This window comes from Talaromyces stipitatus, genomic scaffold, assembly GCF_000003125.1.
Source record: "Talaromyces stipitatus ATCC 10500 scf_1105507295515 genomic scaffold, whole genome shotgun sequence".
Lineage (NCBI taxonomy): Eukaryota > Fungi > Ascomycota > Eurotiomycetes > Eurotiales > Trichocomaceae > Talaromyces > Talaromyces stipitatus.
Window position 1 is genome coordinate 837,635 of NW_002990118.1, and position 23,578 is coordinate 861,212.

Sequence of the window (23,578 nt, forward strand, 5' to 3'; positions counted from 1 at the left end):
TGAAGGTATCATCTCACCACCGGTGGGCAACAATAAATTTCTTTAAAAGCAGTAATTGAATGTTGAACGTAGTAACATGGTTGAGCGGCGCATTGGTGACTCCAATTTCCCAGTGTTGGTGGTGGCTTGGAAGGAGGATGACGAATGCGGAGGCTGCAGTTTACTTAATGACATGTTGTAAGTTGGATGGAGCACGCGCCACTGCAGGGTTTAGGGGGACCTTATCATTGGGGTTGCCGAGCTCCGCTTCCTCTCCATCCTAGCAAAAATTCCATTTGCGCTTTTATATGTTGATCAATGGGGATAACGACGGAACGGTAAGTGTGAAATGGATCTACAATTTCAAATTAGCAGGTAGTTAATTGTTATCGCAGGATGTTCTGACCCATAGCGATGGCGTCTAGTTCTCTCCCGATCCCTCAACCTCCGCGAACCCCCTCACCTTCACCGGACAGTCAAGACCAGCGCAGTTTGGCTCCAGAGCCTCAGTACGATCCAAAGGCGCTCTCGCCCATGCACGGAATCATGCAGAGCGAACGACTGAATGTCAATGCCCCTAATATGGCGCCAACGAGCCCGACGAGCCCGTCTTTCGGCGCATTTCCGACTCATGGATCAAATACAAATGCCGGGTCAGGGACTGTTGATCCCAATCCATTCAATTTTCAGCCTATGGCTTTGGCAAAGTCCCCAGTGATGAAATCGGTGTGGCCTCTAAAAAACACGCATTATGGTATCATGAAAGCTAACTAGTGCTGGGCAGAATATTGGTCAGCGGCGTGGTCACAAATACAAGCATAGTAGTATTTCGCATCAAATCTTTCTAGAACCACCCCCTCGCGCCCCATTAGCATTACCAGCCTCCTTACCGATACCCACGCTCAAAGAATGTCGAAGTAGCATGTCCAAGGATCAGAAAACGAGGTTTTGGTGGAGTGTGTGCCACATGTTGATTGCTGGATACACTCTATGGTCGGCTCATGGCTCTCTCGCAATGATGGCACTTTCTCACCTTATATTATTTGATTCGCTCGGTGCGCTTCTTTGTGTTATAGTCGACGTCCTAGGGAATTTCGAAGTGTGGAAACGGTCCAGCGTTCGCCATCCTTTCGGTTTGGAGCGGGCAGAAGTGCTAGCGGGATTTGCCTCATCTGTCTTGCTCGTGTTCATGGGCATGGATCTGATTTCTCACAATCTACAGCATTGGCTTGAATCCTCTCCAGGCCACCAGCCGCACCATTCACATGAACACGATCGTGTGTCGGCTGGTTCAGTCGATCTCACCGCGATCCTCGCAATTGGCTCGACCCTGGTGTCCGCTATTGGGTTGAAGAATCATGCGCGCATTGGCAAATCGATGCGATTCGCATACATTGAATCCCTTCCGTCTGTTCTCAGCAACCCATCCCACTTCCTCACGCTTTCATGTTCTGCCTTGCTTCTAATTTTGCCTTTGCTTTCCGTTTCACTCTACAGTTGGTTAGACAAGCTATTGTCGCTGTCTATGGCTATTTCTATGTGCATCCTCGGATCGCGTATTGTGAAAACTTTGGGGTCAATGTTGCTCATGTCCTTCTCTGGCAATGGCGTCAACGATGTGATGCGAGACATTCAAGCTGATCCTGCCGTTACAGCGATTGATGATGCCAGATTTTGGCAAGTGCACTATGGTTTATGCATGGCAAATCTGAAGCTCAGGGTCACGGGCACTGAGGAAACCTTGATTAAGCTTCGGGAAAAGATCACGAGCTTGATAAGGAATCGACTAGGTGGAGGGTATGGATCAGGAGGTCAAAAATGGGAGGTGACCCTGCAGTTTACTGCAGAAAGACTGTAATCTTAACATTCATATTTGTAAATATATTATCTTCTTTCTTCTCGCTCTAATCTTCGACAGACTCGCTGATATCCGCTGACCGATGTATATGGCATAACTGTAATATAGAAACGATTAGGAGCAAGGCAAAATACCATGTACAGGTCAACAAGTAAAATTTTTATTTAATATTGAAATACATGAATCTATGAACCCGCTTATCTGGAGAACGCTTTGCAGCGGATTCGTGGTACAAGTGAGGCCTAGACATGTCATCATCCTAGACCTCATTTCAGATATCCTTCGAACTCTTTCAATCACCGCGAGGGAAAAGGATAAATTTTTCAAGAAGTCGCAGCCAAAACACCAGCCTCCTCCGCTCTAGAAATTAGACCTTCGCGCTCATCCCTTCGTCGACGCTTCTCAAGAATGGCTTCTCGTCGTTCAGCGAGAATCTTTTGTTGTCTGCTCTCAACACCTTGCAACCAATAACCGAAGCTTCCTCCAACACCTGCGAAGAGGGGGTAGACCCAGAGGGATTCCTTGCCCAGGAGAGGGCGCATTTCGATACCGAGTTGCCAGAGACGGACGGCGATGCCTGCGGGGAGCGGATTGTGTTAGTCATTGAACACGATTTCCACAAAATGAGTAAGGGAACAAGGTAAATGACGTACCGAAGCCGCTCCAGAAGAGAACTTTGTGAACCATTTTATCGAATATCAAGATGTGAGCGACAATGCGCGATAAGCGACCGGATACCCGGACCTGTGGAAGGATGTTTTTCAAATGTCGGATAAGTGTGAGGAGGAGCGAAAACTCCGACAAACTCGAATCAAAGCTCTAGTAGTATGGTCCAACCTTCGCTGTGGCTCTCTACTTGCCGCTTCAGTGGCACGGGCGTATTGTTTTGGTCGATTAGTATCTTCAGGAGTCAAAAGTTGAAGTTCTCGAGCAGTCACCCGGTTGTCATAGAATCGGCCCCATCTATGGTGGTTTTGGTCCATTGGCCAATCATACGCGCGTTATTTGACTTTCCGCCTACGGCACCCTTTCTGCCGGATTTATTCTTGATGAAGGGAGGGAGAGCTTTCTTTCTTTCTTCGTCCTGAAGATGGTTTATTCTCAGACATAGACGATGTGTGACCTCTGTTTTCGACGATAATATTTGGCTCTTACTTAGAAGTTGCCGGTAAAGTCCCGTGCGGGCCACGATTCTTTCAAAATGGTAGACGCGGGGATGGTAAATGGAGAAACAACTCCTTCCAGCGATAAACAACAGTCGCAAGAATCAGCAAAGGCAGCAGCGAACGTCGACTTACTCAAGCCCAAAAAGTACAAGACTTCGGATTTACCTCTTACTCAAGATCAACAGAATGCGATCCAAAGCCTGCTTGTCGCTTTCAAGAAGAAAGGAGGTTTTGATAACTACCGGAAGAAGATCTGGGCAGATTTTGATAATTCGGTATGTTGTTTTATATCGGCGCGTCAACCAGTCTCCGGTGCAATTCCGTACAGATCTCATGATTGAGTGTATAAACAGGAATTCAAGCACAAATTTACAAATGCTCTACAAGAACTCGCGGAAAAGGAGATCGAACGAGAACCCGCTCATCTGTCGCGCGACAGGGGCAAAGCAGCGACACTGATCGAGGGAGCTGTCGATCGTAGCGACATTTACAAGAATACCGAGAAGGATTTAGAGAGCTTCCTGGCCCAGCATCTCGAGACTATGTTAACATCCATACGAGAGATAAGACGAAAAGATGTCGGCGAGGAAATTGCTCTCAAAGAGGAAATTGCAGGCAACAAAACAGAAGAAGACTACGATCGCTGGCGCGAGGAAAGAAGGGCGGCGCGTGAAAAGATTCACCAAGCAGAACTTGCTGAACGAGCACGTATAGAAGCAGAGAGAGAGAAAGCTAGGCAAGAAGAAGCTCGGAAGCGACGGGAGATTGAACGAAAGCGGGAGGAGGAGCAGAGAGAACGTGAAGAAAAGAGGCGCGCTGAACAACGTGCTCTCGACGAACAGAGAGAAAAGGAGAGACAAGAACGTTATGAACGCAGAAGACGGGAGGATTCTCGTGAGAGATACCGAAGCTATAATCTTCCCCGTGGCTATGATCGCTATGAAGGTACTAGCATGTCTTCCTCTCGGTATAGGGATCATGATCGACGAACAGGATCCCGGACTGGCACACCCAAAGCTGCTACTCCTCCACCAGCTCCTCCAGTTGATGATAAAACATTGGAGGAGGCGGCTCTGCAATTACTCTTGAAAGAGGGTGAAGAACTAGCTGCAAAAGCAAAGCAGAAGCCAGAGTTTGATTTTGAAGAAGCCGAAGCCATCGAAAGCGGGCGCAAGCCTGTTGCACGCCCAAAGTCCACTGCCGAGCCTCGCTTCGCAGCTTCAGGGACCCGGGATTCATCTCGTGACAGAAGACGAAGGAGTCGCACCCGGTCGCGCACAAGGAGATCCTCTCGCTATGAAAACGAAGGCAGAAACAGGTCGAGAGAGGGGTCTACTAGACTACGGGATCGTGAGGACGACAGATATTCTGTTCGTAGTCATAGAGACGAACGAAGGGATAGGACGGCTAGGCAAAGCCGTAGTCGTTCCAAAGCTCGCAATGATCGGGAGCGTGATAGAGATGAGCGGGGTCATAGGTCGAGCAGACGCAGTCGCACTAGGTCGAGAACCCGCGATAGAGACCGTGACAGGGTCGATAGTCGAGAAAGACGCGAACGAGACCGAGATCAAGATCGGGATCGTGACAGAGCTAATCGGGATCGCGAAAGAGACCGTGATAGGGACAGAGACCGTGATAGGGGCCGTGACAACTTCCTTGACCGTGGGTATGATCGATACACTGGTCGTGATATGGACCGGAGCCGCGAAAGAGAGCAGGCTCGGAAACGATCCACAGAGAGAGAAAGAGATCGCAGCAGGGATAAAGATAAAGGTCGTGACAGACCACGATCAAGATCCCGCTGCCGGCGCTCTCCTTCCCGTGCAGACCGTTCTCTGACACGACATCGTCGGGACCGGTCAGGCTCTCGCACTTCTACTCGGCGGCGGTCTACATCTCGACGAAAATCACGCTCTCCAAGTCAATTAGACATTGATCGGTATGTTCCGGTTACCAGTAACCGCAGTCGGTCTCCTCGTCGTCGGGTGCGCTCCCCTGAACGAGATAGAGACAGACCACGTGATCAGGACTGGAACAGAGAGCCTCGTGGTGACAGGTACATTCCTGGAATCACCACTGACCGAGAATCTGAACCGGAGAAATCAGGGAATAGGGACCGTGACCTCAACAAAGATGTTGACAAAACTCGTGATAAGGACCGTGACCGTGACAGGTATACTGATAAAGAGCGAGCAAGAGATGGGGAGAGGGAGCGCGACCGACATCGAGCCCGTGATATTGATGACAGGGACGATCGGCTTAGAGATCGGCAACGGGATCGGGCCAGTGACAGAGATAGGGATAGGGATAGCGAGAGACTAAGAGATGAAGACAGAGAACGTGACCGAGATCGCGACAGAGATCGGGAGCGGGATCGGGATCGAGAAAGGGAAAGGGAAAGGGACAGAGAGAGAGACAGAGAGAGGGATAGGGACAGAGATAGGGACAGGGACAGGGACAGGGACAGAGACAGGGACAGGGACAGGGACAGAGACAGGGACAGGAACAGGGACAGGGACAGTGACAGGGACAGGGACAGGGACAGGGACAGGGACAGAGACAGAGACAGAGACAGAGACAGAGACAGAGACAGAGACAGAGACAGAGAACGAGATCGGAGCAGGGACAGAAGAGACCGTGATCGAAGGGACCGCGATGACAGGCGAAGCAGCTATCGAAGAAGCCGCAGTCGATAATGGTGATTTCCTTCAAGGCCCGGGAGACAAAAGTCTGTTGTCCATATCCACGTATAGTCTCTTATTGTACCAAGCAGACTATGGGCGCATGTACAACAACGTTTAATTCAAGTCCAACCTACATACGTAGCTAGATGGATGGATACAATCTATCCAACGTTGGAAGAAAGTAGGCACATTTCAAGTAACATATCCAACTTCTCGTCTACCTCCTGAACTTGACATTACGCAAGTAAATGGTTGTAAACACTAGCCGACAATACATGTGTCCATATATATAATAGTTATTATTAGAAAGAGCCATGGTCTAATCATATCCGCCATATGGCACCAGACGGATAGCGTCTGGTGAAGTGAGACAGTTCCGGATAATCCTCCCATCACCCGAATAGCCCTAATCGTTGCACAAGTAACCAACCACGTGTGAAATCGCATTACGGAGGAAGAATTAACATGATAGTAGTAGTAGGCGAGTAGGTAAGAAAAGAGTGGAAAAGAGAAAAATAACAATAGTCAAGACTTGACTGATCTGACTTCAACCTACCCAGGTAAAACCCAAGACTATATACCAAGATATGAAACCGATATCAGTGATTGAAGGAACCACTAGTGTCTGCACATGTTCGATCTAAATTAGGCCCTCAGGGGCCAAGCATTTGTGAAGAAAGTATGGGGGAAGAATCCTCATTGGCTGATGATTCCATACAGGTCAGCGGCTAAATAGGGTGTTTCAAGTCTTAGCACTAACTAACATCTAGGTAGTATGCTACAATCTTCGAAATTTACTTCATTCTCTTGAATGATTCATTCTTTCAAGTCTTTTCTTCTTGGGCATGAGTGTTCGGACTGTTTTGAAAGAGATCTGACGTCGAAAACGGCTGTGTTTGTTGCATTAAGTCTCCGGTCAACCCTAACAAGTAACAAAGTGGCTTTTACAGGGTCTCTTCGTACTGATTTCCAAAGAGTGCTGGGCGGTTCGTATCAAAGGTATGGCCACTTATTTCCATACAGATTTTGTGGTGTTCGTTGTTTTTGCTACTTCCGGGTTGAATGGGATTGTCTTCGTGTATTCATGGAGGCATATATCCTACACAGATTCATTCGACCTGAAGTACAAGGTTTCCATTCATTGTGTACTCTATTTATGATAGATGCTTGTCTGATAATATTTTTTGGTTGTTGCATTGTATTCTATGCGATCTCATTGCTGATATATAAGCAGGTACGACAATTAACATCTCGAGCCAAGGGAACGGTGTCAAGATATCAAAATCACTCTCGTCACTGTATACATCAGACTGTGACTAAAACTCTTTTCAAGAAGTTAGCGAACATTGCTCAAGGCCCACCATCATGTCCAAACCAATGATACAAGTCAACAATGGCCAAAATGAGCTTCAAATTTCCGAAGAATCGACATCAAACACGAGGAGAACACTACACCAGAACATATTCGGCAAACTACGCCCTGTTCCTCTCCAATATCACTGGACAGTTTGGTTCGACAAGCACAGTAACCCAGAGAGCAGTACTAGTGTTGCCCTCACAAACAGCAGCAGCATACAGACGCAACAACAGTATACCTCACGCCTTACAGTGCTCTATGAAGACATTTCTGACATTGCCGTCTTTTACCGAGTCTACAACAACTTCCCTTGGGATAAAATCCGGCTCCGGGACACGGTGCACATATTCCGCAAGGGCGTGAAACCGGTATGGGAAGATTCCGAGAATCTGAGTGGTGGATGTTGGACATTTCGCGTACCGAAAGCCAAGGGACAAGAGTTTTTCCATGAGATTGCAATCTTGGTTATGGGCAATGAGTTACAGGCAGCTGTGGAAAGTGGTAAGTACCCACCTTTTTTTTAAGAACAGGTAGATACTGAGATTAGAGCAACCGAATAGAGCACGATCATATCCTTGGAGTCAGCATCTCGATACGTTTCAATACTCATTTGATATCAGTCTGGAATAAGCTTGGTTCCAATGAACGTTCAATCAAAATATTGGAGCAGACTATCATTGATCGATTGTCACCAGAACTAAGGCCTGCTGATAAGACTGTTGTATCTTCTTCTTCCTATTTTTACAAGAGACATGCAGACCATGAAGGGTTCCGTGGGGCAATTGAAAGAGCTCGGAGCTCTGAAGAGGAATAGCCTACCTTAGGTATGTATTGTAGGAAGAGTTTTTGCTCCTATTTCTTTGTTCAAACACAAAATTGATTGTTGAATATGAGTCATTTGCCAAGTTAGTGAAATTTTGTGAATATGCCTGATGGTCTTCTTAGTTAGGCAGATTACCCCAGTGCCATGGCTATCTATAGCATTGGACTTCACCCCTTTGTGGTCAGTTATTCTTTAGCCCTTTGTTAAATTACATTGATACCTTTTAAGAAATTGGTCTATTGTTTGTTAACCTCATTGAAAGGCAGCTTTGATATATCATTTCAGAAAGACAGATCATACACCCTTTACAAGAGAACCCTGAAACAGAGTCTCAACTTTCTGGCAGACTTAGGGTTTAATATACAAGTAAAATGTAGAATATAACAACAAACAAGGCAGAGGATTCCTCACTCAGAGCAAGTATTCACCCCAAGTGAAGTCATTGCTCAGTCCTCCCATCATCTAAAGTCATTTGGTGAATCATGTGATCAGCATCCATTGTTTATGTTTAGTATTTTCCTTCTTCTTAATAATTCTTCTCTCTTCCCCATCACCCCTAATTACTCTTTTCTTTTCTTCTCATCACTGAACATACACTTGCAATACCCAATTGTCTCATAGTGCATGTCCATCTGACTACAATCTGTTACTATGCATCTGCCCGCTTTTTATCGAAAAGGAAGCAAGTGCTTCTCACTACGCAATATCAAAAAAATGGAAGACTCAGGATGAGCTAAAAAAAAAAAAAAAAAAAAGAAACTTGCAGCTGTTGACGAAGTCAGTGACAAGTACTTGAACTGGCTCAGTGAACTCTGGTTTCATCTTTCATTCCATCCCCATTACAATATCCATTTGAAGGACCTCGCAGGTCTTGGTATTAGATTTGAGAGTCTCACTCTGGGCGACGAGAAAGCCAACCCTCAAGCAAACGGTCTACCTACTTTGTCTCGAAGGATAAAAAGGAACTCCAAGCATACAAGCCCGATCCCAGTTATCCGGATAACAAACTTTCTTAGAGTCTTGGACGGTAGCTGGTTCGAGGACCCCAGAGGGCACCCCGATGTCTACATCGAAGACGCAGAGTGCTTGTGTTACGAGTTTAATATCCGCTTCGCCCATGTGCAGTGGAAGAAATTGGGAGAAATGCATTCGAAAACCTACGAAGATTTAACAGACTGAAAAGAATGTATGTATTAAAGACTTTACCCGAGTTTCAAATTCTTGTACCCTTCTTCAAGTACCCCAGGTAATCAAAGCGACAACCGGAAAATGTCACTCATATCTCTTCGTAATTCTGAACGACGAGGACGCGGCTATTCGTTCGGTCGTTTACGCACATGATTCAGGCTCACTTACTGTCCATTTAGATCTGGAAGGCACCAGTCCTGGTTACTGAGTAATTAGCCCACGATCTCAACTCACTCTTGTATCATTATGCTGTCCATACTCTTTTTGTGTCTGGAGCTGTTCTTGGCTTCCACAGTCGCCGATATGCTGTCGCGTGAAGTAGGTCGGAAGCCCCCATCAGTTCATGTCTCAAAGTCTCCCTTGCTAAACTGTGCATTGAAATAGGCATGATCAAATGTCTCATGGCTGGTGTTGATGACAACTTAGAAGAACAAGTCAAACTGAATCCAGATCAAAAATGAGAGCCAAGTTGTGGTGTCACCTTCGAGCCCAGAACGGAACAATAATAACCCAATTACTTACGAGCCGAAGCCCCCTAACGGGGCGGCCTAATTCCACTAAAGCTCTATATACTACTTCTGCACGCATTTCTACATTAGTTGACTACAGCCATGCCATCGCCTAGCAAGCAATGTCATTCGTGTCGTCGCAGCCGACTACGTTGCGATGGAGGACAACCAACCTGTCTAAACTGCGATTCCCGCGGTGTGGAATGTCTTGGATACGGATCCCAACCTTTTCTTTGGGTTCGGCCCAGAAGCTCAGTCTCGGCTTCAGCCAAATCAAATTACGAGAGCAGCATTATCTCTCCTGCTATCAAGAAGAAAGGCCGGCCAAGGCTGGTTCTGATGCAGAGATCCGAAGGTATCGAAAGGGACCGGGGAAGCAACTGTCAATTAGATCTGATGGATAAGCAAACAGGTATATCTTATGTTCTTAATTCTCTTATACTCAACTGTTTAGAGTTCTATAGAAAGTTCATCAGTTGAGGTTGTACCAGCACTATCATCTCTGTTACCTGCAGGCTATGCCGACGCGTTGAGCACTTTGGAAGTCCTGGTGTATTGTAAATACCGCTACAGCCTTCATCCGGGAAGGTATTAGAAGAGTATGTGAAAATAACCATTCCTTAAATAATATTCGACCATGCTCACAGACAATACCGACGTCTGTTCCGACATGATCGCCATGCATTCATCCCGAAACCCTCATTTTATGGACCCTGAAATCTGGTAGTTTCTGCCTGACATTGTCCTGGAATTCTACTCTGCCGTCGTGGCTACTCACAGCGTAGTTCGTTCACAGCCTTACTATGTTCTTGCGGCTTGCGTCTCAGCTGTAAGTTCTAGTACAGACGATGCTATCGATTTCACAGCTCGATGTCTAAACAAATTCACGCATCCACTTGTAAAGACCATCTATAAGCATCATCACCAGGTAATAAAAGGTCTCGGGATGCTAGTCGATGATGAAGATCTAAGGTTTTCTGATATCACTTTTGGGCTGATCGCCGATCTCATGCTTTTCGGAGTAAGCGCAGAGATGTATCTGGCCAGGCACACACATGATGTCTAAAAATCTTCAGATCCAGCAATCAGCCTGGGGCGTCCGCCTCGAAGCAATGCGAATGATTATTTTCCACAGAGGTGGCTTTGGAAAGCTTGCCAAAGAATATACCTTGTCTGGTTATACGTATCACTTGCAGATGTTCATGCTGTGAGAGCCATCTTAACATATTTCGACGACCCATGCAATTGCGCTAACAAAATGATAGTGTCGATATATTAAGCTGTTGACAACGACAAGATCAGCCCTTGGTTCCCGAGTCGTTTCTCAGCTGCATTATATTGAATATTTGCCTCAGATTCACCGTAACGGGCTGGACGCGGGATTTCCATCCCAAATGCACTTCTTGAAGCCATCATATGCACCAACTTTTCTCGATCTGACGTTGAATGCGTTCCAAACGAAATTTGGGCTGTAGACCTACGGATTGAGAGTCTTCTTGAACGAATAATATCCTTTTCGCCTGCCGACTGGGCACGATCGTGTATAATTGACGCGGGTTTCTCTTCGTTTGACTGTAACAAAACATTCCCAATAACTTCACATCAGATCCTCAATGGAATGACTTCCTGGCGCTAGCATCCACCTTCCAGACAGCCGTGTTGCTCTACTGTCTCAGAACATTGGTCCTCGATCGTGATAGCTCATCTCCTTGGGTAAAAGACTTTCAATGGACGTTCAGTTCATGCAATCCAAGGCAAGTGATTCACTCCTGGTACACTTACGCCAATTGTTCTCTTCTGATGTACTTCAGCGTAAGCCGTCGCTTTGGAAATTCTTATCCTGGCCACTTTTCATCGCCGGAATGGAGTGCCCCTACCCGGATTCGCATTCTATGGATGATGGGCGAAAGTTTTGCTGAATCGCTTTGCCGAGTATCTTACATACAAGGCGACATAAGTATGCTTGATGTTGTGTCGTCCTTACAGTGCATTTGGAAAATGAATTCCGGTATGATAGTCAATATTATCGACTATGTGAGCAATAACAAACTAATGTGTTACAATAGACGAGCTGATGGGGGAACCTTTTCACGGTGCAGAGACGTCATGGGACGAGAGAGTAGCAATGCTCGGATCGCATGCGCTGTTCATATCTAAATGAATGCCATTCGCAGATCATGAGTCTCATAGATCAGACTTTAATACCAGACCATCATACATGGCAGATTGTATCAATCAGCAAACAGCCCCTGTTGCCACCAATCACGATGCGCTTTTTTCCAGGGATTCGAAAATATCGTATACAGCCTGGTACCATTAAACACGAGTATCACTCGGTCGCTACTCTTATATTGAGAGAGTAGCATAAGGACTGCCGTATTCCGGCATTATGGATCCCTCCGAACTGATCGATAGGCTGCAGTGGAGGACGAAGGCGGAGTTCGTGTTTCGCCATAGCGAATGTTTTTGAAAATGAAAGCATCGATCTCAGGATCATGCTTAGTTGTTGTTGGACATACCGTAGCCGAGATCAACAGTGGGAAGAGAGCTTGCGGAGATGCATAACGAAAATGATATTGATTGAAAGAGTTGGAAACCTTGATTATGGAAAGAAACATTTTTCATTCGAATAATGTACTAATACAATGGAGTTAAAGAGGCAGGAAACTAATACCTTACTCAATGAACAGGGCATCTGGAAGATTTTAGACTTATCCGAACAGGACTACCTCATATATCAAATAATAAATATATATAAGATATTGCCCTATATGTAGCGCACGCCCATGAGATATACCTAACATCTCTCCGAGAAGATACTACGTTGTGTAGATGGGTCTATGTAGAGCCTTAGGGTATTATCTGCAGAATCAGAGTCTGGTAAAAAGGACGAAAAATAAGCATTCAACCCAAGCCGTTTGTTATATAAATGCATGGAAATGCCTCTTATTGGGATAGTATAGTTACTCTATACCCCCACAGCATAAAAAGCCAAGCCGATCCACAAACTAATAAAGGAGCAGAGGCAGTGTGATCTACAAATCCTTGCCTGCATCTATCCAGATCAGGGTACATTCAGTCATCTGGTGAAAAGTAAAAGCTGAATCGCGGAGCTGGTTGATATGAGTTTTTTTTGGTCTGCGATGGCGGTTGGTCGGGTGCATTAGGGCTACTAGTTTCTACACAGCAAAGGCCATTTTTAAACACACTAACCATATCAGGTCATTTTCAAGCATATGAGAATCTGACCCCAGTATGTTCTCTCCTTTAGCAAGATAGAATGGTCCGTCAAAACAAACTGCAACTCCGGTTGACCAATAATTGTGGCGGTTGACGATGGCCTCGCCTCAGCTCAGTATTGTCTAAACTACATACGAAAGAGAGCGAGAGTCGGCTTAACCGTGAATGTATAAAGGCCGCCATTGATAGCCTTGCATGAAAGAAATGCCTAAACCCTTCTTAATATCTCGCTCATGCGTATCATCCAACCATTGTCACCCCAATGGACAGCCACCGCGAGCTGCATCTCTACTACCGCGACGGCCACTCCCGCCTCAACGTCACAGACTCAGACAAGCAAACCAAACCGTCCTTTATACGGTCCATCGCGCCTCTTCCAAACCCCATCTGACAATCTTCCGAGCGCCCACTCCCCACGCTGGCGGCTTCATCATTGGCAAGGTCTCCCCTCACACCTTCTCTTCCGCCATCGACCTCGACATACCAGGACCGCCACTTGTGATGCAGAAGCCGAGCAAGCTGACAAGCAATTACGAGGTTTACGGCAACAACATAAACTGGCGATGGGAGCGAGATGGGGCGCTGACAAGCAACATCCGACTCGTGGACCGCATGGGCGGTGGGGTGCTGGCGAGGTTTGAAAATGCGACCTTCTCTGTTACGAAGCAAGGCACGTTGACCCTTTCAGGGACGCCGATGTGGGACATGCTAGATGCGATTATTATCACGGGACTGGCCAAGATCGAGCACCAGAAGGAGAGTTCTGCGCAGTCCAGTGTTGCGGCCGCCTCTCCAGGCCACTAGGGACGCTGTCGACTGTTGAGTAGAGAGCGCAATTCTGTGAAATAATACATCATTCAGCGTACTATCCAAACACTATAACACCCTGAATTTAAGAAAAATACCCCTGTAAGTGTAAGTTTTGTAGGTTTAATATGTACATAATATCATAAAGCTGATTGGTCCAAACAGACACGGAAGCTAATCCCGAAATACAAAAATTATATCTTGAATTATCCAATCAGCATCCGTACCATAAAATCCAATTTCCAATCAAAAAGCAGCACCGGGAAAAATGGGAAAACAGAAAAAAAGAAAAAATAATGTTAGCATGTCCTGGTTTCGATCCAGGGACATCCAGGTTATGAGCCTGGCGATCTTCCTCTGATCTAACATGCTGTGGGAGAAGAACGCCAGAATTTGCTGTGATATCCTCGCTTTTTAAAATGAATGAATATATACAACACCAAAACACTTAATTAATCTTCTCCATTTCTCAATGTCGACCCAACCACCTCGTCTTGACTTATACTAAGCACCTTGAACAGTACATTTAAATGATGAGAATAAGAATTAAGGCATTGATATAAGTCGCTAAATGAATTAGACGATGTCTCACAAACGCAGTCATGCAGAGGAGGTGGAAGATGAAGTTTTATTATTGGCAAAACGGTCTAGAGCTTCGACATCACCGGTCCTATCAGGGATAGAGAAGAAATGTGTTCCACGATCTTGTTCTAAGAAGGATAGCCATGACAATGGACATGACAACGAGAACGACAAAGAGCAAGAAGACGAAGATTATACATCTTCCTCCGGCACATCCTCCTCCTCCTCCGAGGAAGACGAGTCCGAAGACGAAGAAGAAAAAAATCACAACGATACCAACAAAGAAAACATATCCTATATCCCAGGCCGGCCCAAACCCCAAATCATGCGACCGCCATCCCTACTACAAAATTCAGATCTATTATCCAGAATATCATCCTTTTTACCGCAACTACAGGCTGCAAACGCGGATATTGAGCAGAGACTTGCCAGTGGAGAGACGCTGGATGATATGATTCTTGACAATGTCAAGGATGATGAGGATGGTGGAGGGAGAGAGTATATTGAGATGGTAAGTCACGGTCTTTCCCTATACATGGATATCATTGAATGTTAACGATGGTTATAGAATTTGGGATTGGGTGTGCTCAAGGAAAAGAGGAAGAAACGGCGGGTTAGTATCGATTTAGGTGGTGAAAGTACATCAGACAGTAGCGCTGGTGAAGAGGAGGAATCGTCGAAAGAAGACGGAGAGGGAGATGGTGAAGGACATGTTTTGAATAGGCTGATGGGCTTGAAGAGTCGATCTCGACAGAATCCGAAGAGGAAAGCCGGTATTCAGGAGGTTGACGAGGGTTGATTTCACCGGATCACTCACTCTATGTACACTACATGACCATTGGGGGTGAAATGGTGAGCGCAGCAATATCAATGTATAAGATTTTAGCAATCTCCCACATTTAGGTTATGACCTGAAATAATTCTACATATCCATCCAAATCCCGGTATCTATACATTCTCAGATACTGTATCAGACCATACAAACAACACCAACCAAAAAACACAATAGTCTAGATTTCCTTCCCAAACATCATAAAAACAATAAACTGGAACAAAAGTTCGATACAAGAAACCTCATGCTTGAATGCAGATGGAATATAGAAGAATGATTACACTATAATGCCTGTATAGACCTGTCTTGAAGAATATATATTATCATGGCATCGTGATTGCGGTTCCCTTATGAGACTTCCTTGATGCGGCAGGTCCAGCCTGAATCTTGACTCAGTAGTGGCAAGCTGCAGACATGTTAGGAGGATAATCACTAATATAATGGAGAATGGAGACAAACCTTGCACCCAAACACCAACCCAGTTCGTTACCCTTAATCTTCTTTGCGATCTTCACCTCGCGAGATAGAGGCATCTCATAACCAGTGTGAAGAAGACCGAGCATAAAGTTGAGATCCAGACAAGACTCTGGGCGGCCTTCGAGTTCTTCCAGGGCTCCGTCGATACCTTCGAAAATTCCCCAGTTATCCTTTCCAGAGCAGACAATTTCGGTCAAGCGTTGTAGCTCATGGAGGGTGAAAGAATCCGGCATCCCGAGAGGTTTGGTCCTGTCGTAGAAGTAGGAAAAGATATAGACATCCTCCTTGGCAAAAGTCTTTTCGAGAGAAGGTTGATGAACTCCGTTGAAGGAACAAGGAGCCAATTTACAATCAGCTTCCTTGTGCAAGATCTTTTCGGTTAATCCACGGCATTGAGCAGGTGCAGATAATTCCTTGGGTCCGACCATGGTGACCGATATTTCAGGTGCCAAATCGTGTTCCTTCGGGAATGTAAGATTAACCTGTCGTGTCATGCCAGGACCGATACAAGGATTCGGGATTGGTTTGCTCAGCCAGGACTTATCCGTCGGGCTTGCTGCGAGTTTAGCTTCGACGATGGACTTGTGAACCGCGGCACGGGCTTCCATAAGACCGTAACCAAGGTGGGAGTGTTGGTAGAGTTCAAAGTCGCGTCCGCCAAATTGCAGTTCATATTTGTGATCGCCCGGGGCAAGTTTCTCTGGCATACCACCAGCCGGGCTGTCAAAGGTTGGCTGGAAGACAATCTGGGTCGAGCCACCGCCCAAATCAAAGATGGCAGCTGTCGGTGTGTGGTCTGGCCCACCAATCTTACCGAGAAGGTAGTTGGTGGTGATCCAGGCATAAACTCCCTCTTTGCTTCCATCCAAAATCTGTACTCCTCCCTTCTCGTCCGAGACGACCGGGAATGGATAGACGGTCTCCAACCGATGTCTCACTGCTCGTAGGATCTCGTCGCTCAGCTCGTCTCCAAGCAGACGCAAACCTGCTGTCGCTTTAACCGATACTGGCGTGCAGGGCTTGTACTCATCAGGGACACTTTCCATAGCAACATCCATCAGCACATCGAGACTCTTTGCCGCACCTTCGGCGTCTTCCTTATAGGAGCTGAGACCAGATCCACCTTCTCTCGGCTCGGTCATTTTAAAGACCTCATCCTCAAGTTCGGGAGTCGGTCCGCAGTTATTAAAGCGATAAACGTGAATGCGAGATCCGGTACTTCCAGCATCGATCATCAAAACGTATTGCCGTAAAGGCTTGGACGGATCATATGGTTTCGTGCATTTCGTCGTGGAACCTGTCGTATCGGAAACAGCATCTAATCGTATTAGCGACCAATCGACTACTCTTCGTGTCGTGCGTCTTACCCGGAATATTAGGGACAGAATGTCTCGAAGGAACCAAATACAGCAAGAACAAAAACGCCCCAGCAATGATCAAGCTGGCCTTGACGAGTCGTGACCTTTGCGTCATGATTGGTTTCTCTGAACACATTGGCGAAGCCTTGCCGGAGGAATCGCCAGTCGGTGGCACCGAAACAGGAGAAGACCGTTTCCGTGAGTGCGACGAAAAGACAGACGAGTTGTGATTCTGTTGATTGTCGATACTAGTGGACATGCGAGCAGATACCCAGGTGAGCGGCGCCTGCTGCCACAATGACGAACTGTGTGTGTAGAACTCGATCAGAAGGATACCATGGATGGCTGGACTAAACGAGTGGCATCCAAGTCAGACTTGGTTCAGGTTTGGCGATTGATATGAAGAAAGTGGACACGAGGAGGAAAGAAATCCGGATTATTTTTCTTTCGCTGGAGACAAAAGGGGCGGTAGTGTCTAAGATCAGTCTAGGATTCGGAGGAGCGATAGGGCGGGAAGGCTAGAGTGGCGGTTACACTGCGGGCCCAGCCTGAGGCACTCCACCGTTACTGTCACAAATCACATCCGCTTGCAGCTACTCCAGCTTATGATCGGTCAACACAGAACATACTTCTATTAACGTGTTATCGAAGCTCTATTTGCACATTTCGTCAATTAACTTGTTGACGGCAAGACGACTGGGGCTTTACATGCAGTATCAAATATGAGTTCCCTCCGGGGCATTGCTTCGACATCTCTTCTCCTTCGGCAGGCATTTGCTGCACCACGTTACTTAGCCAAACATGGCCGACTATTACAAACACCATTACCAACACAGTCGATAGGCATAAGTCAGATCCGCACAGTTTACCGCCCAGCTGGCGCCACCCCGAGCCCCATCGAGGCAAAACAAGCTGCAAAGGCACCGCAACGATATTCTCGACCGATCAACGACGAAATCGAGGCCGACATCATTCAAATCGTGAACCAGGATGGACAACTCGACGTCCCAACACGGAAATCAAACGTGATATTTTCAATGCGACGTAACGAGCAGGTTCTGGTCCAACTTGATCCTGGTGGTCCTGATCGCCCAGCAGTATGCAAAATCATGCCATTGGCCGATTTTCGAGATGAAGAACGAGCAAAGGAGAAGGCTGCAAGATTGGCTAAGCACTCGGCGAAGACATCAACGAAACAGATTGAGTTGAATTGGTCTATTGATCCGCATGATCTTTCTCATCGGTTGAAGAAGCTGTCTGGGTTTATTGAGAAGGGTCGGACGGTGGAGATTATCTTGACAAAGAAACGAGGCAAGCGTATGGCTACGGCAGATGAGATTAAACTGTTGATGGACAAGCTCAGAACTGCCATTGAGGAAGCTAATGCTCATCAAATCAAGCCCATGGATGGGGAGATTGGTAAAACACTTACCATCACTGTGGAGAAGAAAAAATAACTCGTTGACATTGCTGTACTATTACCATTTGTAAATTACTGTATATACCCTTCAAAAGTCGGTTATGAAGCACATTTACCATGGCCTCTATGAGAATTGCTGTAAAAACATCGAATGATCAATTCCGCAAATTCTGCAATTTCATTGGCCTGTCGCGCTGACTAAGCTCTCCTAAAAATTTTGGGCGGAGGCTCGGCATGATAGCCTGAGAAGACGTCGAGCTGTAAAACACCTTCTCTCTCTCTCTCACACATCATTCTTTTTCTATTGTCTTGTTTTTTCTTCCTTTCTTTGTTCATTCCATTCATTGATTGATTGTGAGGCTTAGAGGAATTCACAATGGCCGGTATCTCTAGATCAATCAACCTCCTCTTGAGGAGCAGCAGGTCCTCCTTGTTGCGTCCTCGCGCTGCTAACCCAGTGCACCATGTCCTCTCCGCCGAGCGATATGCAGCTCGTTCTTTTGCGACTGCTTTCGAGCGAACAAAGCCACACGTTAACGTCGGTATGTAGTCTATTTTAATAGATCTGTTAGATAGGTAGCTGACTCTGGCAGGTACTATCGGTCACGTCGATCACGGAAAGGTGCGCATACACGAACCAAAATCTTCTACAATTCATTAACATCCATCGTCTAGACTACATTGACCGCCGCTATCACTAAGCGCCAGGCTGAAAAAGGCCTTGCTAATTTCCTCGAATATGGTGCTATTGATAAAGCTCCCGAAGAGCGAAAGCGTGGTATCACCATTTCCACTGCTCACATCGAGTACTCAACCGACAACCGCCACTATGCCCACGTCGACTGCCCTGGTCACGCCGATTATATTAAGAACATGATTACTGGTGCCGCAAACATGGACGGTGCTGTGGTTGTCGTCGCTGCTTCTGATGGTCAAATGTATGATTTCCATTCCGGCGGTAGGTCTCGGTATGACTGTATACTAACGACGAGACAGGCCCCAGACTCGTGAGCACTTACTTCTCGCCCGTCAAGTCGGTGTCCAAAAGATCGTCGTCTTCGTCAACAAGGTCGATGCCGTCGAGGACCCTGAGATGTTGGAACTTGTCGAATTGGAAATGCGTGAACTTTTGAACACCTATGGATTCGAGGGTGAAGAGACTCCTATTATCTTTGGTTCCGCTCTTTGCGCTTTGGAAGGCCGCAGGCCCGAGATTGGCGAATCAAAGATTGATGAACTCATGAACGCTATTGATACCTGGATCCCCACCCCTCAGCGCGACCTCGACAAGCCGTTCTTGATGTCCGTCGAGGAAGTTTTCTCCATTTCTGGTCGTGGTACCGTCGCCTCTGGTCGTGTTGAGCGTGGTGTCTTGCGCAAGGATTCTGAGGTTGAGATTATTGGATACCAGAAGGACCCTATCAAGACCAAGGTCACCGATATCGAGACCTTCAAGAAGTCCTGTGACGAATCCCGCGCTGGTGACAACTCTGGCTTACTTCTCCGCGGTATCAAGCGTGAGGATATCCGTCGTGGCATGGTTATCGCTGCTCCCGGAAGCACTAAGGCTCACGACAACTTCTTGGTTTCCATGTATGTCTTGACTGAGGCTGAAGGTGGTCGTCGTACCGGATTCGGTGCCAACTACCGTCCACAAGCTTTCATCCGTACTGCCGGTATGTCTACTTTCCTGAATTTTGTATGAAAATCTACTGATGATCTATAGATGAGGCTGCTTCTCTCAGTTTCCCCGGTGAAGACCAGTCCAAGCAGGTCATGCCCGGTGACAACGTCGAGATGGTCTTGAAGACACACCGTCCCGTTGCTGCCGAAGCCGGTCAGCGATTCAACATTCGTGAGGGTGGTCGTACCGTTGCCACTGGTCTTATCACCCGCGTCCTTGAACAGAAGGCTTAAACTTAGGTCTTTGACCAACCCAAAACGAGAATAACCGATGTACGATGATGGAGCGTGTATTCTAACTTCTTCCTTTTTAAAGCAAAGCGCCGATATCAATCAATCTGTCTGGATCCGGGAAAGAAATGGGAATGAATCAAAGAGCAGAGTCAAAAGAACAAACGAGTTTACCATAAATTAGAGCAGGTGCTACCAAGGAGGAGTTTGCTTGTTGTCCTTTTGTCTCTAAAAAATCTTTTGAGTGGTCCGTGGTTTGTCTATTTGTCTGTCTATATTATATGTGGTGATATTTCATTTTTCGGAATTTTGTATTAAGTCTCCTCTTTTTTTATGACAAGATTGCTCTCCACTTTATCCGAGATTAAGCAGATTGATTTAATTGGCTTTATTCGTGGTTGATGGTTACATGCGTGTTCACACGCTGTACTCTTAAGGGGGATCTCTTCTATATCCACCATCAAAACAGCCTTGAGACTAGTGGATTAAAAGAAACCCAGGCACGACTGAATGTAGGAAGATAAACACCACCGGAATGGCTACGGCCAAAACACCACACAAACCAACGGCGATAAACCCTACCCATTCAACATACGCCGCAACCACCAAGCCACTGGATAGGCAAGCACTCAGTAGCAATACATACATGCCGTTTGACTGTGCGGCGGAAAGAGATGGGTATCCATCCAGCCAGAACGAGCACGCCAGCGTGATCATGTAGAGCAGCAAGCTTATGGCGAGGAATTCGCGAACAGTCGATAACGAGAAATAATGCGTTCGAGAGATTGACTCTGGATCCCGAGGTAATGAAATTCGTTTCGGTCTGCGATTTGTTTTCGCCTCCGTTAAGATCGCTTGTAAGCGACATGACGGCGATCAAAAATTGACTCGTGAGAGAACTATCTCAGACTGGGTAGCTATGTAAGTTGAACTGTTTTTTTCTATGAGCTAAAAAAGCCTGGTTGATTGACTTCAAATACCACATAGTTGAAAAGGGCTTTTGGCTATCCTTCATTCACCACTAAGAGCATATCTGTGCTTCAAAGTGCATATATATCGCTGTATACTGTCAAATCTAAAAAAAAAAAGGTCTGTTTGGGCCAGCAAATATGGCTACTCTGATCGGGCTCATATAGTGCTGTAAGCGCCCACCACATAACTACGCATATGTAACCCCTACCTGGTGGGCGCATCGGCGCTTGGCTGGTGTTTAGAATATGAGCTGCGCTCTTTAAATAGCCGATATCCTGGGTTCTACTATCGTTTTTATTTTGTCAGTCTTCCAACATGCGTATTCATGGGATTTGGATCTGCTTGTCAACGTAGATACGACATGTCATCAGCAATATCCACAACATGCTACTACCGCAATGGAACGGTCGCAACGAACGACATACCATGCCCTGGATCAAAAATGTGTTGCCCTAGCAGTGACTCTTGCATGGACAATGGTCTATGTCGCGACAAAATTAATCATTCAAATGGGTCGACGACAACGTTCCCGGATGGTCACACCTATAACTACACCGGTCTTTACTATACGCCGTCCTGTCAGGATGTGACCTATAATGGCTGCTTAATAGACTGCACTACTTGTACGCACTATCCTCTCTATTTAGTTAACCTCGAATTAGTTTTTCTGGTTTGGGAGAACTACAGATACAGAACTTATAGATTCCTCCAACCGTGGCGAATATATATGGGCTTGCAATGATGCATTGACGAGTTATTGTTGCCATCTGGATTCAGACTCCTTAGGCCAGGGGGACTGCTGCGCTCATGGCACTTTTTCTTTATCATCCCCTCAGGTGCTGGGCCAAACAGCGAGCACCACCGCTAATCCTACCTCTACCATTTCTACACGGACAGCCGGCACTACAACTTCGCAACTAGCAAGCCCTACGGTAACAAATTCGATCACCAATACTCTTTCTCCCCGTGCAAAGGCAGGAATTGGGGTTGGTGTGGCGGCTGGTATGATAATAGTCAGCGTGTTAGCTGCGCTATGGTATCGGGCGTATCGGCATGCTCGTTCTCAGGGTGCAAGCCAAGTGGGAGAAAGAGGAACAAGCGAGTTATATGTAAAACCGGAGCTTGACTCCATGCAAATTCTGCCGAAGAATAGGGAATCACCAATGATGGAACTTGAGGCACCAACGCAACGAAGATCAGATCCTGCAGAACTGCCAGTCGGTTGAAAGTTCTGTTCCGGAGAGTGATTTGCTGCTTGCATATACTTGATCTTTTATGTAGGGAATGATCATGTCTGCCAACGCTAAAATGAGCACATCTGAGCCCTACGCTGGGATGAGGATAAAGCAGCGACACTAAACGTCGCGTCCCACCTATCATTTGACTAAACATTAGTTCTGGTCATAAAAGATTCTAGAAGTGACGTATGTGCTCTGATAACCTCAATAATCCCATTTCCTCCCCACTAGGGAATCCTCCACCACGATACAAACTCTACTACTATTATAAGAATCATATAAAATGACGGACAACATCCCTAAACCAGCAGTAACCGGTACCTGCCACTGCGGCAAAATCAAATACAAAAACAGCAAACCCTCCTACAGAATGACATACTGCTACTGCTCTACCTGCCGTCCTCTCCACGGCGCACCATTCGCCGCATTCACAAACGTCAATCGCGAGGATCTAGAATGGTTCAAGCGTCTCCCATCTTCTGAAGGAGGTGAATATACCGAACTCGACCATACCAAAGGAGTAATCAAGGAATTAAGACTAAGCAAAGCAGCAACAAGAACGTTTTGCGCAGACTGTAGGTCGCCGTTGACCATGGTTTATCATGCTGTTCCTGATGAGATTGGGTTGGTTGCGGCGACGATTGATGAGGGATTATCTTCTGCACCTGTACCCAAAGTGGAACAGCATATTTTTGTTGGACAGAAGCCGAGTTGGTATGGGATACAGGATGATGGGAAGGTTAGGTATGACGGGCCGACGGAGTTGTTACGGGAATGGATGGATTATAGGAAAGATTGATTTTTTTTTTGCTGTATCTAACGTTTGTGGATTGGACAGTGGATGTTAGGGGTTGAGTCCGGTCTAATCTGGCATATCCATCTATACAATGCTTTAACACTGGTCGTTCCCTCGAGTAGTCCCTTCTAAGACCTCGGACGAATGCGAGGATAATCTCCCAAGTCTTATACAGCATCGGCATCAGAGAGACATTACCATCCTACAAAGCTTCAAACAATTCCAATCATTCTTTGAATCTCAAAAAATAAAAATAAAAATAGGACTGTATCATACTATTTTCATCAAGAAATCGGCCGTTGATCGCCAACTAACGATTCGGCTCATGTACTCCGAAGACTTCAATCCATATGCTATAATCTCGATACGAACTCTACA

At 46.3% G+C, this 23,578-nt stretch overlaps 11 protein-coding genes and 1 non-coding gene across 13 annotated transcripts, besides 4 other annotated features; 9 read left to right on the forward strand and 3 right to left on the reverse strand.

The window, feature by feature from the left end:
• Positions 1-289: 289 nt before the first annotated feature.
• Positions 290-1,887, forward strand: TSTA_043310 (cation efflux family protein family). Its single transcript, XM_002484764.1, has 3 exons — positions 290-317; positions 375-705; positions 764-1,887. Exons 2-3 carry the CDS (start codon positions 394-396, stop codon positions 1,835-1,837), a joined length of 1,386 nt encoding a protein of 461 aa, XP_002484809.1. The 5' UTR covers positions 290-317; positions 375-393; the 3' UTR covers positions 1,838-1,887.
• An 87-nt stretch (positions 1,888-1,974) lies between these two features.
• On the reverse strand, positions 1,975-2,765 carry TSTA_043320 (NADH-ubiquinone oxidoreductase 14 kDa subunit, putative). Its single transcript, XM_002484765.1, has 2 exons — positions 2,491-2,765; positions 1,975-2,414 (listed from the first exon to the last, which is right to left on the reverse strand). The coding sequence occupies exons 1-2, from the start codon at positions 2,522-2,524 to the stop codon at positions 2,161-2,163; spliced, it is 288 nt and encodes a 95-aa protein (XP_002484810.1). The 5' UTR covers positions 2,525-2,765; the 3' UTR covers positions 1,975-2,160.
• A 273-nt stretch (positions 2,766-3,038) lies between these two features.
• On the forward strand, positions 3,039-5,805 carry TSTA_043330 (arginine rich protein; the record flags this gene model as incomplete). Its single annotated transcript, XM_002484766.1, has 3 exons — positions 3,039-3,278; positions 3,357-5,289; positions 5,339-5,805. The coding sequence occupies 3 exons, from the start codon at positions 3,039-3,041 to the stop codon at positions 5,803-5,805; spliced, it is 2,640 nt and encodes an 879-aa protein (XP_002484811.1).
• Positions 5,288-5,365: a microsatellite.
• Positions 5,386-5,431: a sequence feature (GA-rich).
• Positions 5,433-5,611: a microsatellite.
• A 1,247-nt stretch (positions 5,806-7,052) lies between the features above and the next one.
• On the forward strand, positions 7,053-7,979 carry TSTA_043340 (translation initiation factor eIF4E, putative; the record flags this gene model as incomplete). The annotated part of the gene is made up of 2 exons (XM_002484767.1): positions 7,053-7,545; positions 7,605-7,979. 2 exons carry the CDS (start codon positions 7,053-7,055, stop codon positions 7,856-7,858), a joined length of 747 nt encoding a protein of 248 aa, XP_002484812.1. The 3' UTR covers positions 7,859-7,979.
• Positions 7,980-8,602: 623 nt separating this feature from the next.
• Positions 8,603-8,626: a microsatellite.
• Positions 8,627-9,183: 557 nt separating this feature from the next.
• On the forward strand, positions 9,184-11,721 carry TSTA_043350 (C6 transcription factor, putative; the record flags this gene model as incomplete). 2 transcript variants are annotated; one of them, XM_002484769.1, is made up of 6 exons in its annotated part: positions 9,184-9,373; positions 9,440-9,976; positions 10,029-10,121; positions 10,350-10,585; positions 10,830-11,035; positions 11,241-11,721. In XM_002484769.1, the coding sequence occupies exons 2-6, from the start codon at positions 9,667-9,669 to the stop codon at positions 11,719-11,721; spliced, it is 1,326 nt and encodes a 441-aa protein (XP_002484814.1). In that variant the 5' UTR covers positions 9,184-9,373; positions 9,440-9,666. The 2 variants fall into 2 exon arrangements, with proteins under 2 accessions (XP_002484814.1, XP_002484813.1); XM_002484768.1 differs by having other exon boundaries at positions 9,286-9,377.
• A 1,287-nt stretch (positions 11,722-13,008) lies between these two features.
• TSTA_043360 (uncharacterized protein) lies at positions 13,009-13,608 on the forward strand (the record flags this gene model as incomplete). Its single annotated transcript, XM_002484770.1, has 2 exons — positions 13,009-13,041; positions 13,075-13,608. 2 exons carry the CDS (start codon positions 13,009-13,011, stop codon positions 13,606-13,608), a joined length of 567 nt encoding a protein of 188 aa, XP_002484815.1.
• A 303-nt stretch (positions 13,609-13,911) lies between these two features.
• Positions 13,912-13,983, reverse strand: TSTA_043370. The gene has a single exon. It is a non-coding gene; the product is annotated as a tRNA-Met (tRNA).
• A 164-nt stretch (positions 13,984-14,147) lies between these two features.
• On the forward strand, positions 14,148-14,992 carry TSTA_043380 (uncharacterized protein; the record flags this gene model as incomplete). The annotated part of the gene is made up of 2 exons (XM_002484771.1): positions 14,148-14,704; positions 14,762-14,992. Exons 1-2 carry the CDS (start codon positions 14,195-14,197, stop codon positions 14,990-14,992), a joined length of 741 nt encoding a protein of 246 aa, XP_002484816.1. The 5' UTR covers positions 14,148-14,194.
• Positions 14,993-15,048: 56 nt separating this feature from the next.
• TSTA_043390 (nucleoside diphosphatase Gda1) lies at positions 15,049-17,327 on the reverse strand. The gene is made up of 3 exons (XM_002484772.1): positions 16,870-17,327; positions 15,485-16,820; positions 15,049-15,431 (listed from the first exon to the last, which is right to left on the reverse strand). The coding sequence occupies exons 1-3, from the start codon at positions 17,117-17,119 to the stop codon at positions 15,374-15,376; spliced, it is 1,644 nt and encodes a 547-aa protein (XP_002484817.1). The 5' UTR covers positions 17,120-17,327; the 3' UTR covers positions 15,049-15,373.
• A 255-nt stretch (positions 17,328-17,582) lies between these two features.
• TSTA_043400 (translation initiation factor IF3, putative) lies at positions 17,583-18,317 on the forward strand (the record flags this gene model as incomplete). The annotated part of the gene is made up of 2 exons (XM_002484773.1): positions 17,583-17,646; positions 17,704-18,317. The coding sequence occupies 2 exons, from the start codon at positions 17,583-17,585 to the stop codon at positions 18,315-18,317; spliced, it is 678 nt and encodes a 225-aa protein (XP_002484818.1).
• Positions 18,318-18,565: 248 nt separating this feature from the next.
• Positions 18,566-21,017, forward strand: TSTA_043410 (translation elongation factor EF-Tu, putative). Its single transcript, XM_002484774.1, has 5 exons — positions 18,566-18,822; positions 18,874-18,902; positions 18,956-19,218; positions 19,277-19,956; positions 20,007-21,017. Exons 1-5 carry the CDS (start codon positions 18,657-18,659, stop codon positions 20,195-20,197), a joined length of 1,329 nt encoding a protein of 442 aa, XP_002484819.1. The 5' UTR covers positions 18,566-18,656; the 3' UTR covers positions 20,198-21,017.
• Positions 21,018-21,527: 510 nt separating this feature from the next.
• Positions 21,528-23,203, forward strand: TSTA_043420 (uncharacterized protein; the record flags this gene model as incomplete). Its single annotated transcript, XM_002484775.1, has 3 exons — positions 21,528-21,789; positions 21,869-22,387; positions 22,677-23,203. The coding sequence occupies 3 exons, from the start codon at positions 21,528-21,530 to the stop codon at positions 23,201-23,203; spliced, it is 1,308 nt and encodes a 435-aa protein (XP_002484820.1).
• Positions 23,204-23,578: the final 375 nt, after the last annotated feature.